General features: G+C 33.6%; 1 protein-coding gene across 4 annotated transcripts in view; it reads right to left on the bottom strand.

The window, feature by feature from the left end:
* LOC150110526 (fibroblast growth factor 18-like) overlaps positions 1–19,144 on the bottom strand; it is a 131,550-nt gene that overhangs the window by 41,438 nt on the left and 70,968 nt on the right. Inside the window, exon 1 of one of the 4 annotated variants that reach the window (XM_090394511.1) lies at positions 13,864–13,915. The exons of 2 other annotated variants lie outside the window; for them this stretch is intronic. In XM_090394511.1, coding sequence (XP_090250637.1) covers positions 13,864–13,877 — 14 coding nt within the window. In that variant the 5' untranslated portion in view covers positions 13,878–13,915. Of the gene's footprint in view, positions 1–6,664; positions 6,773–13,863; positions 13,916–19,144 lie in introns of those variants that run through there. One more of the 4 variants, XM_090394528.1, reaches the window with a different exon arrangement.

Here is a 19,144-nt window from a genome sequence, read left to right as displayed (position 1 = left end):
TAAAAAGCATTCAACCATTTCCGTTATAAATGAATCTTTACTTTAATAGAATTCGGAAATTCCGGAAACTCTGGAATTCATTCAAGCCACCTCCACTTACATGCTGCCAGTTAGCATGCAAGTAGAGGATTTCACACTGGGCGGTGAAAAATAATCTACATTCTAAAGATATTCACAAACACGCTTGCATCGGGATTCGAGCCCGCAACCTGTGTTAGAAAGCGTAGACGCTATCCACTCGGCTAACAATTTAAAATTTTCGGATTGCATATATTTGTATGTTATAAAGTAATGCATATTTGACCACCCACTCCAATGGAATATACACAGAGAAAGCGAGTTAAAATCAAGAGCACAAGAGCAAGAAATGGTATTTCTGTGCTACAATTTTATATCCTTTTCTACACACGTCACACTATTTTAAAGTATCATCATATATTTCTTACGATATGCTGAACGAACGAGAATGGACTTACCTCATTGAATTGTATTTTGACTACTTTAATATGAACTTAATTCTAAAATGAAACCATCGTTAGTAAATTATTTTCATCATAAGGTGTGAGACCACACCCCCTTGCTTATTGGAAACCTGAAATGGCTTAAAAAAAAGGAAATTTTAGTATCTAGAGCAGGGTTTCCCCCCCCCAGTCCATCCACAATATAATAAATATTCGACAGGTTTATGTAAATCCGATCAACATGGGCAGATCAAATTCGCATTTAAAAACAGTAAATAACAAATGTCACTAGCTTATTGTCACAAAAATAAACAGTTTCTGTTATTACTGCTACTCATCCTATTATTAGTTTGTGTTACATTACTGTAAATAAAAAATCTCAGAGTATATGTATGTTTGAAAGAGAAGGGGTAATTCCTCCTATCATCTATCATTCACTGGATCCGAGCGTGGTAATAACCTGTAATGAACATCACATTTGTAAAATGCTGACTCTCCTACAAAAAGCAATGTTACATAATATATGAAAGAGTTTTAAGTTGCTCTACAGCCATTTAATGTTTCAGATGTAATAAGTTTGCATTAATAAGTGGGTGGGTGGGTAGCTAATCCGGAAATCCTATTCTACCAAGCAACCATGGACATTTTTTCAAGTCACTTGACTCCTCCTGTAAACTAGGTGATGATTTCATATTGGACGATGAAATCCATCCATCAACTAAAATTTGTTCTTAGAATTAAGTTAATACTAAGGCAGCCTATATATACAATGGTATAACAAAACAGACGTGATCACTTTCATTACTGAGTTTTTCAGGCTAACCATTACTAATTGAGAATCGTTATCTCTCTTATAATTAAATAACTAATTTTAGGTGTCAACAAGACTTAGCCAAAATTCTAATAAGAAACCAAATTATAAAGATTCTTGCTAACATGAGATCTAGTATGCATCTGAGATTGCTGTAAGCATGGAATCTTACTTAAACGCAAAGTGAATAAGATGGAGATCGACGAGAATAAGATGGACTAATTGGTATTATCATACATTTACACAAAGTAGCTGATATAAAATTATATATCATTAATGTGCAAATGAAGAGACGAGATTTCCTTTCTTCTGTTTCCAGACAAGGGATGGGGAATTATCTAAATACACCCAAATTATCGAACTGACTTCACGATTGCTAAATAGATGTTCTAAATGCAAGGACATTATACCAAAAACTATAAAGTGGCAGTAATCAGCATGATAATGATCCATTAAGGATATTTGCTACTTACGTGTGTACCTTGAGCATCGCACCGTCGCGTCTTTCTGTTCTCACATACTTGAGCATATGCCATTCAAGTCTTCAACATCCTTTCAGCACTGAATTACCAAATTTCAGGGAGACTTTCGGGCATCTAACAACCAGCTCACTCCCATCATCACGGTCGATTAAATATTAACAAGATAAAGGCAAAATGACAGGCGGGTATTTTATAATATTTACATAACAATGCGGGAGAAGGGAATGAAGATTACGTAGGATGCAAAGAGGAAGGAAGGAAGGAAAAGGGAGGGAACAAAGAAATAACACGGGGATGACTGAAGTGCAGGACATTATACGTCACGTATCCGCGACTATAAAAATTCCGGACTGGTGTGTTTGATTTATTTTGAATTTGATAAAGCATTAAAAATTTTACTTACAAGGAAGAAAAAAGAAAAGAAAAGAAAATCGCTCGACAAGTATTTAGAACAGTAAAGCCAAGATCTATAGAAAAAACTTAGCGGTGTTTACAATGAAAAAAAAAAAAAAAACAGTAAGTAACTTGACATTAAATATGGAGACCACTGAAACAAATTTGAATGATTCCATTAAAATTTTAATGGAAAGGGAACTCCTAATATAATTCTCTAAAATTCTAGTCATTTGTGCACAATTAATCGTCTTAATGAATTTTTTTAAAAAAAAAAAAAAGATCGAAGTAATCTGATGTTTCTTGGTCAATGCCTAAACCTATTTTTTATTTCCTTCACGAGATCACTCGTTTCATTCTCATCTTTTCATTCAGTTGGTCAATGAGAGATGTTTTCCTGTTTCAAAATCTTGTATGTCATCAGTTCACTGATGGAAAACGAATATTTATACAGTGGAACAGTAGAGCTGTGTGTAACATGATCAATAATACATTCAACAAACGAAGAAAATATCACACAGGGCAAGATCTTTCAACTTAAAAAACTGCTCTGAGACCTCTAAAACAAACCGTGCTTCGTAACTATGATTTATCCTTTAATTTGATGATTTTATTAACATATAGTTAAAGAATGACAGTAATTAACCTTTTTACAGTTTGTCAGGGTTAATCTTGGTTACCTTGTAAGAAATGGTAATTGAAAAAACATCGGGAGAAAATTTATATTTACATTATGCACTCAACTGGCGCCAGCTTAATGTATACAGATGCGTGTGGTCCGTATTTATTTATTATTTATTTTATTATTTTTTTCACTTTGCTTTTATATTTGTTCTGTGGAAAGTAAACAAACATAAAAATTCAAAGAACATACAAATGTCCTTTCTGTTGTTAATTATCTGTCGCCAAAATATCCCGAGGACAAGCAAAACGATTTCCTTAGATTCTGTAGAAAAATGTGACGTCAATATAAGTGACTTACTGTGATTTACCTTTGACCTACTTTGCAACATTTCCTGGAGCCATCTTAAATCATTATTGATGATCTGTAATCAAGGGGAATGGAACAAAAAAAGTCTGCACAGCAAAAGCCTGCTGCTTAGGTATGATAGGCTGTGTTAGAGTAAGTGGGTGTCTCGAATTTTTCTTCCTTGACATGTGAACTTCCCGTAGATACCTGGAATCAGTAAACCTCGAATATAAAACTCACTTTTGCTACTTACTGAACCATCAGAGTTTTCAAAATCATTAGTTGTCCAGAATAGCAAAGGAGGTTGGGGAGCTCCAAATGACCCTGAGTTGATTGATGGCCCCAAAATCCCTTTCTCTTGAGAAAAATAAATTGTGAACAACACATTAATTATGAAAGAATGAGAGTTCAGCACTTTTTTATTTAACAGTAATGCATTTGGAAGGGAGAGGTGTCGCCTACCCCAAATAGTTTCTAGAATTTTGAGATTTAAACCTGGCATTATATGTGATCCGAGTAAAAAAGGAATTATTCTAAATTTTGAATATTAATATACTACTTTTTATTATTCATTGACACAACAGTCAATTTCCATTGATTCTGTAGATGATATAAGTTATCTTTATATTTACAAATCTGCGAGGACAGGCAATCTTGTGTTGACTTTAATATACGGAAGTTACTCGCACTATTGGTTCAGCCAGAGCTACATATTAGAAACGTGTTCATCACTTGAAACCGGTGAGCATATTACGCAATGGCCTCTCGACTTCTGTCCACCTGTGAAATAACCTTTACGCAGTTTTTTTTTTTTTCCCATAGGTTGCAGGACTCCAATGATTTGCTGCTTTTTTCCACTTAGTTTCATATTAAGCACGGTAATCTTGAACGTCTCTCTCTCTCTCTCTCTCTCTCTCTCTCTCTCATTCCCACAGAGGCACACTAAGTACAGCCATCCAATCAATGATTGCCTATTATAGATACTTATACAGTTATGCATTATGGAGATTTTATGTTCATAGGTCAGAAATTGTTCTATCAAATAATTTTAACACTCATACACTAATAAATATATACAAGCTATAAGCTATCTGGAATTTTTTCTTATTTGCATAAGTTCACAGACACTATATCTTCTTAAATTTAGAACAATACATTTTTGAAGAAATAAACTAGTGATACAATAAAGACTGGAAGTACGGAACATTAAATGCCAGAAGAATGTAGCAAATCTGTGTCCATCTATGAAGACATATATTACGAATAAATACAAAAATCCAGTAACTTTTATTAATATTACAAGCAAAAGAAATTGGCAAAATAGAATAAAAAACTTATTTGCTAAAAATTCATTCTCAGATCAGAAAGCAATTCCTTCTACTCTATGCATCGAGTCGTAACTCAGATTATGATACATCCGACTTAATGTCCGGAGGTTTCTCTATGGGGGGGGGGGGAAGAGTCTTCAAACCGTCTAACTCAGTAATAGATATTTGAATATCACACCTTTCCGACTTGACTTTCGAGTCAACTCGTTATTGAATAAGAAAGAGCAAAAGGAGATAAAGGCTGAAAATTTAATGTAGTTTAGTTCTATTGAAGAAAACTGCGTAACACGCAAAGCTGCACACGCAAGAAAAAGATCACATTAAGGAAATGTCAAAATGAAAATTATTCCTTATTAACTTTGTTCTTTAGAATTTCATCATGACGTCTATCTTCATCTGGAGCATAAAGCATTAGAGAAATTCCTTGTTTGATTTTTAAAAAAATGCCGCTTTTCACTTTAATTCATTTAATTCTCGGGTGTAGTGAAGTATATAATTGGTATTTCATCCTATCATCGAGATCGAAGCGTATTCCGGTTATGATTAGATGGTCAAGAATGAAATAATTCATTCTTTACGCAGTCTTGCTTATTATTCATGGTGCAACTAAAGATCGATAAGTAGCTTGAAACATTTGCTTAGTGATAGCAATCAAGTTGATTTATACTAGCGGACTGGATGTGTCACATTTTCTTGTGAGTTCTAGTCTGCATATTTATCTTCCTTAAACGTCGTTAATGTTTCAGGAAGATGGTTTTTCATTAGTTCTTCAGCCAAATTTCATAGATGTTTTGACTGCGAAACTAACTACAGTTGTAATAACATATTACTATACATACTGCAATGAATGTTATTGCATTTTAATGCAATATTTTTATACATGTATTAATTGTATCGGATCATTGTATTAATATCATACTCATAAAAACAAACGTATTGCATTAATATTAAAATTAATTAAAATAGCGTCGATATTTTTGCATTAAGAATATACTGGCAAAAAGAAATAAAATAAAATAACATACTATCAATAATTTTTCTTAATTTCAGAGATAATGTTTGAGGTTAGTTTCCTTTTTTGTTTCCCTCAGAGTACTGTCAGTGACAGATATCCAAATGATTGATTTTAATTGATCAGCTTGCCTTTACTCTGATATCTTCTGTTTATTTGTGTTTTTTTTTTACTTTTTTTTGTCTTGTAAATGTTAATTTGTAAACATAATCTACAAAAACCAAGTATAAAAGCAAAATATAAAGGTTATTATTTATCTAAAGTTTTTTTATGTACTAATTTCGTGCGCGATAATTGCAGAACTTATGCACATTAGTACTGCTTATGGATAAGAGGTTAAGTATGAAATGATGGACATAATTTTATTTCAGTATAAATTGATATTTTAGAATTTGAATTTCTTATTCTTAGATAATTAAAATGTGAGTTTTAAAGGGTAAGGAGAACGAAGTATCCTAAACTTCCCTACTTTGAATATGCTTCTGTTTGCATATAAGCACACCACAATAATACAAAATAAATAAATAAAATAAAAAATTCTTCTTGTATATTCGCATATTACTTGAATTATTTTATATTGCTGAATAGAAAGTAAAGTTATGCTTAAAATTTCAGTTAATGATTTTAACTATTATGATATTGTCACATCCAAATAGTAATACTATATTACATATATATTGCATATATAAAACATAAAGATAATAAAAATCCTTGTATTATAATATATAATGAAATTTAATTTTATTATAAAATGATCTTTTCATTATCATATATTCGATGATATTCCCGATTTTTAATATCATTTAACGGGTATTATTAAACTCTCTTCCAAAATAATTAATAGAAATAAAATCTTTTCAACAAAAATATTTCTTAAAAAATTCTATTATTTTTGTCCATGGGAGGTAAAAATTCCGTTATCTTGCTGATATTATTCACTGATAAATAAAAGAGTGGAAAATTGTAAAATATAGATATCGTGAGATAATTATTGATGTAACAGTTTACCTGTATTATCAGCAATTACATAGGCGTTCGTTTTTATTGACCACGAGATGGCTCTCTCGTCTTACAGTAAATCGACATTTCGTGTTGCTGAAGTCTTAATTTAAATTTTCTGTTCCTCCCTTCCCATTCCCTTATAATGTTCTCACCCTCTCTTATCTCTTATTAGGAAGGAATCAGAGTTAAGGAAATATCTACTCACATCACCGGTTCCTAGGTCACTCGGTGAGGGGTCCTGGCAGGGCCCGTGCTCATCAGCACGACAGTGGGGAAGGGAAGAGAAGCCACCCCGTAACGAAGCCAATTCAGTCCTATTCTCCCGTAGCCAAAGGGTGTTGTTCGTGGCTAACACCACGGGCCGTCGGCAGCCCATGATTACAACGGGACTTCCGTTTTCCGGTGTGGTCATACAATGCTGGCGCCACCTTTCAGCCTACTGCCCATTCTGTCCGACTGGCGGCTCAATGAACGCCTTTATGGACACCGGTTCCCACGTGCGAGCACTATCACCCGTACGTGGGCGGGAACACCAGCAACAGCTAAATGTTTCGCGGAGATGGTGAAAGTTGGCCGCTTGCCAAAGCCGACCCCCTGTGGATACTGCACCCAAACGGATGGAGATGTTTTCCATATCTCCCGCTTATCTTCCACGGGCCACACGCAGAGCACGCGACAAGTTGCAAGGCTAGGTTTGTTCGGCGCCGATTGTTTGATGTTGTTACATTAAGAACGTGGGGAAAATACCTGCATTCCGCGGCTTATAGAAAATGCCAACATCGTTTGTCCGTAGGGGGTTCATTCCTACGGGAAGACTGTTAGTGGTTACATACTGGGAGGGAAATGGAATGCCCTTTGTGTGAAAGGTTACGCTGACACCTATTTGTTTATTTTAAAAACTTAAAAAGGCAGCTGTCGGACAAAAATGCTTTCAACAAACACTCCGGACAGAGCGTATAAAAATAAACATTTGAGAAAATGCACCCAGTAACGCTACAGATTGGCGCAGTCATAGACTGGACTTTGTTCGCATCCAGTTACATCAATTGTAAGCTGTCAAATGGGGCGTTTGCAAAACTACCTTGAAATACAGTAGTGCGCTGCCGATTTTATCCATACGTGCTACGCATATGCTTTGTTTAATTCCATTTATTCGGAAGCAGTATTCCGAACTAATATATAAGCGATTATCATTGAAGATATTACAATAGTGCAGCACTATTAACTGTTATGGTTCATTGTTCATTACTGGAAGCAATGAACAAGGAACCATGAACTGTTCAGTTTTGAAAAACTTAAAACACTGCAGAAAAAAAAATCAAAGTACTTATCTAATGATTCTTATTTTGAACTTGATTGATTTCATTTATGTATCTAGACCGAATATATTTCCACTTTCCATCCTCTACTGAATTCTGCACCTAGTGTTTTCATGTTGGAGAAGATGACGTTAAAATTCTCTCTCTCTCTCTGGGTATGTGTAATAAATTATGGAACCTTTAATTAGAATTAATTAGAACAGAAAAGGATCCAAATGTAGATATTGTGTATAGAACAAGAAAATCGAACAAAAGTTAATTTATGATAGAAAAACTAGACTTTTTCTCCGAAAACCAAATTCTCCTACCGAGGTAATTAATTTGTTTTCCCATTCACTCTTCAAATCTAATTAGCTGTAATGAACTGCTCTTAGATGAATGACTATATTTGAAGTTCGGGATGTATTTAGGTGTAGTTGGCTTTACTTTTTCCGGTTGTCTTTACGGCCGTCGTAACTAAGGCTACGAGGTAACTATATTATGCATGCAAATTGCGTGTATTCTCCTTGCCTGTTTTGCGGAGTTTCTAGAAGGAAAATCTTTCCACTCGTCTATGACACCGGCTAACTCATCTTCAGTTTAAGCCATACACAGGTTTCTAACCCAAGTCTTTCCAACTGAAGAGTATCGTCGATACTGACTCAGCTATGGGGGTCTCTAGCTGACAGAGTGGATAGCATCTCCCCTCTCCAATCAATAGGCTGTGGGTTCGAATCCCACTGTGGCATAGATGTTTGTGTTGATTCTTTAGATAATGGACGATTCCGCTTATTGTAAGATTACCTTGCTTATTGGAAGTCTGAAATGACTTGGAAGAAGTACCATGTTTAGTCTCCGAAGTAGGATTACCAGATAATGTGACTCATCACTCATGTGCTATAGATTTGCAACGCTACATGGGTAGGTAGGATTCACACACACACTAAGTCCTGTGAGCATTTCATATCATACCCTTCACATGATCTAATAAATCTGATGTTCTAGCAGACAGAGTGTAGTACTGTAATAAGATAAGGATTAAATGTAAATCTACAGAAGCACTGTAGATTCACTTTTTTTTTTTTTTACGCTACCTCTGGCCTTCAATAAGCAAATGACAGTTTCACCGGGAAATGATAATTATCCACCAGCAAAGCATTTAAGCAGCAATGAACCTCGAACCTAAATCCTATCGATGGTTGAACGGAAACGAAATCAAAACTAGATGTAATTTGGATTTCATATTCTGCAAAAGCTAAATCTGAATTCGATTTTTCAAATTTAACAAATATCAACTTTGATTAATAATATATTTCATAGTATGACCTGGTTAGGAACCTTTTTTCTCCACAATAACTGACGAATTGGGAAATATCGAAAATTTTAAGTATTTTAAAAACAAGTTTATATTGAGAATGAAAATATAAACATTTGCAAATTTAATAAAACACAGTCCAGAGCGATTGCTCCTCTGGTACATGTTCTATAGGACAAACAGCATGTGCGATGGAAGATCATTACGGGCAATTATCGATATGCTATGCTGAAAGGTAATTAAAGACTCATTAGGTGTAATGTAGATCGCAAATTCATGAATTATGTATATGCCAAATAGATCCCAAACATGTCATTCCATTAAATTTTCATAAATTAGTAAATCACAAACGTACTTAGCTTCGTTTACGGCATGCTAAAAATTGAAAATTCTCCTGTTTGAATAAGTTATTTCCTTAAATTAAATAAGTAAAGTTCACTGACTTATATGAAGTTCGGTAATTAGGAGAAACATGATTAATGAAAAACGAAACAAATGTTAGGGGTCAGTTATACCGGATATTACTTTTATGATCAGGAATAACGAAAGACAAATGCATTTTAATTATAAAGGCGATAGTTTTACGTGATCATGGTGAAATCCTATTGCTAAATATTATAATCGTATTAGCAATTAAAAAGAAGTTTCTTCAGATAATGGAAGCTCTTTGACATTACCAAAAACTAAAAGACATATTTCTTATGTCTGTGACTTTATATATATAAATGGTCACAGGTAGGAAAACATCCAACTTAAAAGTAGATTTTAACTTTCTTTCTCTCCCCTCCCCCCTCCACAATAGAGGGAAACGCTTCCACTTCACTCTTCCTAGATATCCCCACATGTTTCAGGTCTTGTTGACCACTCTACAAAAGATAAAGAAACATTTGGAAAGGATCCTCTGTTTTATTTCTAAGTTATATTGTATGGATATAAAGGTCTTATAAGAATATTTGTCCATGTAAAGAATCTTTGTTTTCTTAACATTTTTACCTCACCTTTAAACTTTTGTCGTTTAAATTACAGAATTATCTTATACAGCTTAAAATAGTGGTTAATTGGTTAACATATTAACATGACGAAAGATTATACGATCCATATGTCGCTTTAGGAGCACCCATGTTTTGTTTATCAAAGGGCGAATGATTTTTCATTTTATTTTTTGCCAGAATGGGGGAGGGATGAGATTAACTCATTTCTGAAATCGAAGGTTTGCTCGGATAGGTTTTGCTGGTTAACACTGTGCATTATATATATATATATATATATATATATTATATATATATATATATATTATATATATATATATATATATTATATATATATATATATATATATATTATATATATATATATATATTATATATATATATATATATATATATATATTATATATATATATATATATATATATATATATATATATATATATATATTATATATATATATATATATATATATATATATATATATATATATATATATATATATATATATATATATACAGGGTGTTCGGGATAAATTTGACAGTTTCGTAAGGAAAAAGAAAATCTTCTTTGTATCTATTAAATTTAATGAATTGACAAAAAAACATTACAGGCAGAGTTAATTACAATACTATCAACAAGATTTACTCAAAATAACCACCATTAGCATCGATCACAGCTTCAATTCTGCTTCGGAACCTCGAACAAGCTGATGCTACAGTCTCCCTGGGAAGGGCCGCAAAAACTGTTTTAATTTTATCCATTAACTGGGCTTTTGTATTACTGGAAGTGCGATTGGTGTCTTTTTCAACTGCGCCCCATACAAAATAATCCATGGGGTTAAGGTCTGGGGAGTTTGGAGGCCAAACATTTGGACTGGTGAAGTCGTAGAAATTTTCAGACAACCATTTTTGACTTTTCCCAGAGGTGTGGCAAGGGGCCGAATCCTGCTGCCATACATACGGCCTACCATTGGCTACCCTTGTTATCCAGGGCTTGACTACAGTTAGCAACTCCACGAACAAAGCCCGAATTCCAATGCCAGGGTCCTTCAACACCTGTTCCTGCAGATTTGCGAGGAATTCTGCTGTACGAACGCAATCAGATCGTCTGCTAGGGATCTTTCTTCTTGCTACATCCTCGTAGTCACCATTGCAAGTCTCTAGTTCATGCCTGATTGTTTTTACTGTATTCAGGGAGCATTGGGCAGCAGTCGTAATATCCTTATTTTGATGGCGGGCACGAATCATCATGATACAAGTTATTCTCTTCCATGATTCAGGTGGGTTCCAGCTATCCATCCTTTCTGACATCTTGTATATGAATGAAGAAGGGTCCAAACTTTTAAATGAAGAGAAGTGTGTGTTAATACATGTAACTTACGGAAAAATATAATTAATTATAAATATGTCAAATTTATCCCGAACACCCTGTATATATATAATGCACAGTATATGTTTATTTTCTTTTTCGGCACTTTTGTGTCATCAAAAGCCCGGCATTATATCAAGAAACTTTGATTTCTTAATGCCTGACATTTTTCTTATTGAACTTTTTTGAATTGCATACGAAGATTAATTTTTTATTATCAAAATTAATGATTGCTTCAGTGGCTGCTGGCCACACAGATGCTTGCCTCATTTCATTTTATTATCTCGTTCTGTTTTGATGCTTCAAGTATGCCATTGCGACAGCTATTGCCTGGTCAACAGTGCCATGGGCCTCTGGCAAGGGTGGAAACCTATTTTCGAGAAAGTGGCCTCACGGTCCTCTCCGTCAAAGAATCCGACTCCTTCACAACCCTGGGGAACCCATTTAGAGAGGGGAATCGAAAGAACGCAATCGCATCAACTAGTCAATCAATTTTATGACTGTTGACGGTAGGAATAGGATAGGGGGTGGGAAATGATGTACGCACCAAGTTCTTCCAATTTGTGTCAACCCCTTAAGAGGTATTTAGCGTCCTGTTGAGAGCTTGGAGGGAAAACGTCGGAGCGCAAACTGCTGGAAAGAGAAATCATTATACTCGTTGAACTGTATAGAATAAAATGTATCTCCATGTCTGGCTTTCTTTATTTAATTTACGGCGATGTGCTGTGAACAAAAACAGATCACTGCACATCCAAAAATATGTGCTAAAGTTCATCTTTAGGAATTATTTCTTCTTTTTCCTTGTTGTTTCTGTCTGTTATGTGTCTGAGATGTTTTCTTCTTCTTACGTTAGAAAGATCAGCATTATTTCCACACGCGTAAAAAATAAGGATTATAATGGGCCGTGATTTATGGGGGGGGGTTCACATAAATTCGCAAAAGGAAAAATTTTAATTTCCGAAAATCAGCATTAATTAATGCCAAAAAAGTTCAAACTATACAAAGTGTACAATCATTCCCCCGGAGTTTTAAGCTGCAAAAAGTGTGGCCACGTAATGAATACAGAAAACTGAATCAGCTACTGTATGTTTGACAGTCAACTGATGGAGATAGAGAGAAAAGAATGTTAGATAGCAATGGGGATTGACATATATATATATATGCGTGTAATAATTTTTCCCCTCATCAGCCTATTGTTCTGGTAATTTTATGGCCAGCCCGATTATATATGTAAATAAATAAAATCTAAACCTTAAAACATATTAAATTGCCCAGTTTCGTTCGGTTTGATACATCAACAAATGCCTATAAGCTTTGAAATAATACGAGGGGAGTCTGGAAAGTTCTGATAAACACCTAGAACAAAAATGATAATAAAGCAACTGATATAACCAGAAGAAATAACATAGGAGGATATAATAATATAAGAACATAAGTTACCTTCATAACTCTGCTATTAGTATGTTCTTTTTTGTTGTTATATCATTTGCTTTAATATCATTTTTGTTCTAGACGTTATCAGAACTTTCCAGACCCACCCCCGTAAATTAAAGAAAACAAACAAACTAAACGAAAAACATTATTAAAGAAAATAAATATTTATTAAAAAAATGGATACAAGTTTAAATTTCCAACTCTTATTGCTAATGTAAAAATAATAATTTCCACTAGGTGTCGTTAATTGGATTCAACTTCTGCAGCCAAGTGATGACGCAGCAGTCAGCAGGTCGCCAAGCGTTGTCTTTCTGTTCTCGACAACCTCGACGTCAGTTCTTGCACTACACGGGGAAATGTAGTATTCGGTTTGGCGGTCATCAACTTACAACTAATTCATATCAACACGGAAAGTAAGGAAAAAAATTGTTTTTTTATTGTTTTTCTGCACTTCATTTCTCTGTCAATTGCGTTTTTATATTTTAAAACAGCAGTATTGAATGACTTAACATGTACGGAAATGATAATTATTACTGTAATTTATAGTTGGGTGTTACGCGATAAGTTTAATCCCGAATGAAGGTCACGTGTGTTGTGTTTCAGAGATCGTCTGAAAACTATAATAAAAACAAACCTTGATTTTTCTAAGCCTGTTTTAAATAAGAATCGATTTAATTAGTGGTATTAAATGTCAAGTTTGATAAACGACAGCCGAATAGATTTCAGTGGGAAATGCAACTAATGAGTTTCATTCAAAACAACTGGTTTTGAACTATTATATTATATGAATTAATACTGAACAACAACAACAAAAAAAAAAAAAGATAAGAATGTAGCACTCAACAGCTACATTAAAATAGGATAGAAACTACCCAGAAGTAAGCTACTTTAATGTCAAAGATGTGGACCTCATGCATGTAAAACAAAAGTTTTACATGCAAAGGGCCACACACACACACACGAGAACGTGCACAAGAGAGCAGAACAAAATATTTACTTACACAACCATTAACATGAAAGTGATAAGTCGTCAGTGCTTGTTCGCATCTCGTGCGCAGCCTCTATCATAGCGTTTTAAAAGCAAGTTCGTCTAAATCGTACAACTGGGTCAGTAGCAAAGAACTGAATGAGTTAAACTGTGTTGTAAATACAGTTTTTAAGATATGATAACGACAATGTTATCTGTTCATTCAACAATACAAGGGCGATAAATGGGCACGTTCGAAGATATTAAAGTGTTGCAACCGCGTAATTCCATCGTTTCTCACAATTGCTTCATTCTCCTTTTATCATTCATAGAGATTATTTTAATGCGGATTTTGTTTTGACATTTCTGTTTATTTACTTATTGGCACCAACCAAAACAACGGCGAAGTAAAAGGAATATAAAACACTCTCACGTTCATTGGAAAGTATACGTGAATAAAGTTCTTGACCTAATATAGCAGTATTCTCTATTTCAGTAATACTTTCAGCACATCCCTCCTTTCTGTTACATAATTTCACAAATAATAGCCAAATAAATGAATGCATCCAAGGAAGAGCATCTTGTAAAAGATGCTGTTAAGAATCATTTTTTATAGATCTCCCCCCCCTTCCTTTTTTTTTCTCCCAGCCACTTCCAGAGTTGATTCATCTGGCACCAGACAAGTGGGGTTTTGCTGATGATGAAAGAAACTCGGGTTTTAATTCTGCGACTCATAAAAATCGACCGTTAAACATGCACGAGTATACAAATATATACTTGTTAATATTAGAAAAGATAGTCTCTTATTTAGCACGTCTTGGGAAAGCACTCAAACTCGGCGATGATGACAGGATGAGTCCAAGTATCTAACGATCTCTAAATAAATAAATATAAATTAAGAAATAGAGGTTGGCGTAAGTAGTTGTACATAGCGGGGCGTTCTTACCTTGTCAGAGGTCAACTAAGATGAGACTTTGGCAATCTTAAATAGTGTGAATGAAGCCCTAACATTACTACGCGCCTCCCTTGTTAGGTCAGTCTCGCCCGTTTTAAAAATAAGTGTGTGTGTGTATGTATGTGTGTTGGTGCAAAAAGCACGAATAGTGCATGAAATAATTGCATGGGAAAATATTTTAAGAATAACCCAGTTTACTATTCACAACCACTTCTTAATTCTTCCATTTACTGCGTTTTGTTTATATTAAAGTATTGAGCTTTTCAACTTTTCTTAGCAGTAAATCTCCCAAATGTAAAGTGATTTTCCAACTTTGTAATGTGAAATCAATTATAGCTAGATAATTTAATTAATGATATCAGATATTTTTTAAATCTCCGTCTGCGGCCACCAAATTAATTGCTCCTAAAACCTGTTTTAATTAAACATCCATACGGATTGGAAGCATGGTATCTCTTCCAGAACAGTTACTTTTAGCTACATTATCCGCAACACTTAAATAAAAACTTTTTTTTTTATTCGTCATATGAATTTGAAAGAAAATTGCAAGTGATATACTCTACTGCTTTGGAACTATTACACTTCATTTTTGTCAATATTAAGTGAGGTCTGAATTTTGTCATTCTAATATCCACTCGAATTTATTAGATTCCATATCTATTATCAAGTAATTACTTATGCTTTAGACTGCCTTGATTGGGATTACGGCTGAAGCAATTTTTTAAAATCAGTGTATTTCGTCTGTTAATTGCATGCGTGTGGTCACCTTGCCTGTTTTGCGGGATGGAAAACAAGAATTTTTTGAAAAGAAAACACTGTCGTATCCGTTTAAGACTGGCTAACTCATCTTCATCAATTAAAATATATGCTTTATGATAGAGTAACAATTTATTTATTTAGTTAGTTAGTTATTTAAATAATTAAAATGCTTATTTAATTTCTAATAATTAATTTGTTATAATAAGTATGGCGAAGATTTTTGTATATAAATTTTTGGACATGTAGGATGAGCTTAGTTTAAATGAAATAAAAAGAGGGAGTGTACGTCGTAAATATTATATAACTGTTATTAGATGAATCATGCTGTTATGGTAAATGACCAAACCAATGCCATTATGTAATAATACGCTGCTTTCCTTCATCATTTTCCTTCCAATGAGTGTAAATTCTTCTTCCTGTGGGAAGCGGAGGTTGATCCAGACTTAAGTAGGAGTCAGAAATGAGATAACGGAAGTAATTAAAAAAAAAAAAACACAAAAACATGGAACTGTGTATTTTTCAATTATTTGTGCTTACTAAAATAATTTACTTTTCACCAGTAACATTTCTAATTTGTATTAGAAATTTGAAATCTGCAATTTTTAACCGCATTCGAATTGTTTCGCTTAGCAATAATTAAAGAATTAATTTCTTGAAGTAGCAAATTTAATTGGAATCGATATATTAAGGAGAAGAAAATATTAGCATTACATTCTGTAAGGCGTTAAATAATTAAGAATAAAAAAAATCTCTATTTTAGCTCATTTTAACAATTATGTTAATCATAAATGAGCTGTTTACGACAGAGGCTCACAAAATTGAACCCCGTTATCTTCAATATCAGCATGACAAATGGAATTCACCGAGAATTTATTAAAAATCCAAATTTAACGAGAGACCCCAATTCTCTTGTACTGCACCACTCAGAACTACTGAGTCATAAATCACATGAGCTTTACATCATACAACATTATACGAAACATAAATCACGTAATATGCATCTCTCCAACTGTGCTAAACGGATATTTATACGCTGAATAAGCCCAATACGACTTAGAAAAGGTAATTTATCAGTTTTACATGATTTATGTAAGCAGTTCAAATTACAGCGCATTCAAAGCCTCTAAATCCTCCACTTGATACAATGAGAAAACATTAAAAACGAAAAAAATATTTAAGTTTGCCTACACGAAACACTATGTCTGGGTAATACAATTAAACTAAGCCAGTGAAGGTAGAAAAACGACCATAAAGCAAAATCCCCCTTCAATTCGAAAAAGACTTGTTATTGCATGAAACGATATCGGAATGCACCAGTAAAACGCCAAGTCGAACGACTTCCGTCAGATAAATCATGCGCTTCCATGTCTTGTTCAAATTTGCAATATTCATCAACAATGTTTTAATCCAACTGATAATGGTTTGTTTTAGAATTACTGTATTATTTACAGTCGAAGATAATTTTTTCAATGTCAGAGTAATATATTCTATCGAGAAATTAATTTACTGCCATACTTGATCGGAGTTTTTTTTTTTTTTTTTCACTATAAAAAAAAGATTATGAAAACAAATCTTTCCTTGCTTATATACTTCATGATTCAGCAATTATCAGACATAATTCACGGTGAATGTGTTGAAACGTTTATCAATTTTATCATATCTAGCTTCCTTACTCACTCTCTCGCAGGAAATGAATTGCCAAGGAATAACAAAACCAGTGTGTTTCTCTTATTTGAAAGGAGTGGTAGCACAGGAAAATAGGAGTGATGAAGTGTTCTTGTATAATACAATTCGTGCAGGAAACTAATAAAAAAATTAGGATTTTTAATTTTAAAATTTTTTATTAGTTTAAAAAAAATTTTTAAATTGTTTGTTCCCGTTTAGCATAGAATCAGCATAAAAAAACAATTTCCGTGATGATTTCCAGACCATTTACAAATAAAGTTCAGTGTTGTTTGCAGAGGCGGAAGGGTTTTCCCAAGAGATAAGATGGTCCGAGCACACGTACAGTAGTTGACAAACATAATACGTCATGCCTTTAACTGTCTCCATGCTCATCTAAAAATCTTCTGAATTACGGTAATCATGAGAAAATATTAAAATTCGTTTTCTCATATTCAAGGTTATTTCATAATAATAAGTAAATGAAGAACTTAATAAGTAAACAAAGAGGATAGAATTAATTTGGGTAACAGATTTAGGACAGCAACTATGTGAACCATTCTTTCCTATAACCAATGTATACAATGAAAAAAAGAAAAAAGCCAAATGAAAAAATTATAGCAATCGATGAAAATGAGCCTTGATATAAATAGAAGAAAACCAGATAATTGCAAGATAACTGTAAAGTTAAACTCCACTGTGGCTTAACAATGCACATATCCGCTAACTGAACACTGCATGACGATCATAATTAGATCACTGTGAAGCATGCCAACTAGTTGGATCAGAATCTTGCTCAACATCATTTCTCTCAGTTACGTCGAGAAGCTACAGTAATAGGGAGATGCACAAAGATAATTAACGATCCTTAACACCCACATCACACGCTTCTCCATTCCTTTCTATGACAGACTATCTGCCTAAAGCATTTTGCGTCCTACTGACTATCCCAATAAATTCCTTTATAAATCCCAGTAAAAGGATGCATGACTCTAGACTTCTAGAAAGCTCTGGCTTAACTGAACTGCTTTAGAAACATCCCAAGGTGGATGTATCCATCTGCTTTGCTAATGGAACACGGTTCAAGACTCATTGTACTTGCTTGCTTGAAGTTTCCGATGGACTGGAGAAGGAACGTTGCAGGAACGATCGATGTAGGTTGCTGGCTACGTCAACTCAGATAATTCCTTTTTTTTTTTTTTTTTTTGAAGGGGGAGCGATTTTTTTCTAATTTGTCATTAATAATATTTATTTCAAAATTAATTTCTATTATAATTTAAAATATATTATTTCGTTGTTATTTAACTGAACAAATATCTTTTCGCCTTTTTTAGCAAGGGGGAGGAGTGTTCGTTCTTGTTACTCCCATGATTAATTATTATTATTATTATTATGCCGATTCCTATTTAAATTTATGATCTTTGTTTCCATGTATCACTGTATTCAATTTACTGATTTCAAGATTAAATAAATAAATAATAGAGGAGAAATATTGTTTCAAAAACATACAAAACATTTCTTAACTAGAAGCTTATCTTCATTTTCCGGGACAGAGTGATACCTGAACTGATACGTAACCTAGAAGTTTTGCAGAAAGGTATGCAATTAGGGAAGCCAAGGTCAAAGACATCAGAACAAAAAGGTATGACCGTGTGTGGTGTGAACGCGTTTTTTTTTTTTTTTCCCTTTAAGAAGAAGCCTAATTTAGAAATCATTAACTATCGAGGCTAATCTTTTCAAAGTTAATATTTAACTTTGAAAAGAAGTTTAATAAAACATGGCATTTATTTGCATAAAATGAACGCAAAAATGTCGAGTTTTTTGTGTAAACAAAATCATGTAAGAGTAGAGGTAGCCAAAGATTTCACTTCAGGCTTAAAAAATGCAATACAGAAAGGCGAAATACACTTCCCGTTACGATAGATTTTTTAAGCACCTG

Source organism: Typopeltis vanoorti, chromosome 1, assembly GCF_054136105.1.
Source record: "Typopeltis vanoorti isolate ZY-2024b chromosome 1, IOZ_Tvanoo_1.0, whole genome shotgun sequence".
NCBI lineage: Eukaryota > Metazoa > Arthropoda > Arachnida > Uropygi > Thelyphonidae > Typopeltis > Typopeltis vanoorti.
The sequence above is the reverse complement of the archived record's forward strand: the minus strand, read 5'-3'. Positions and strand labels throughout refer to the sequence as shown.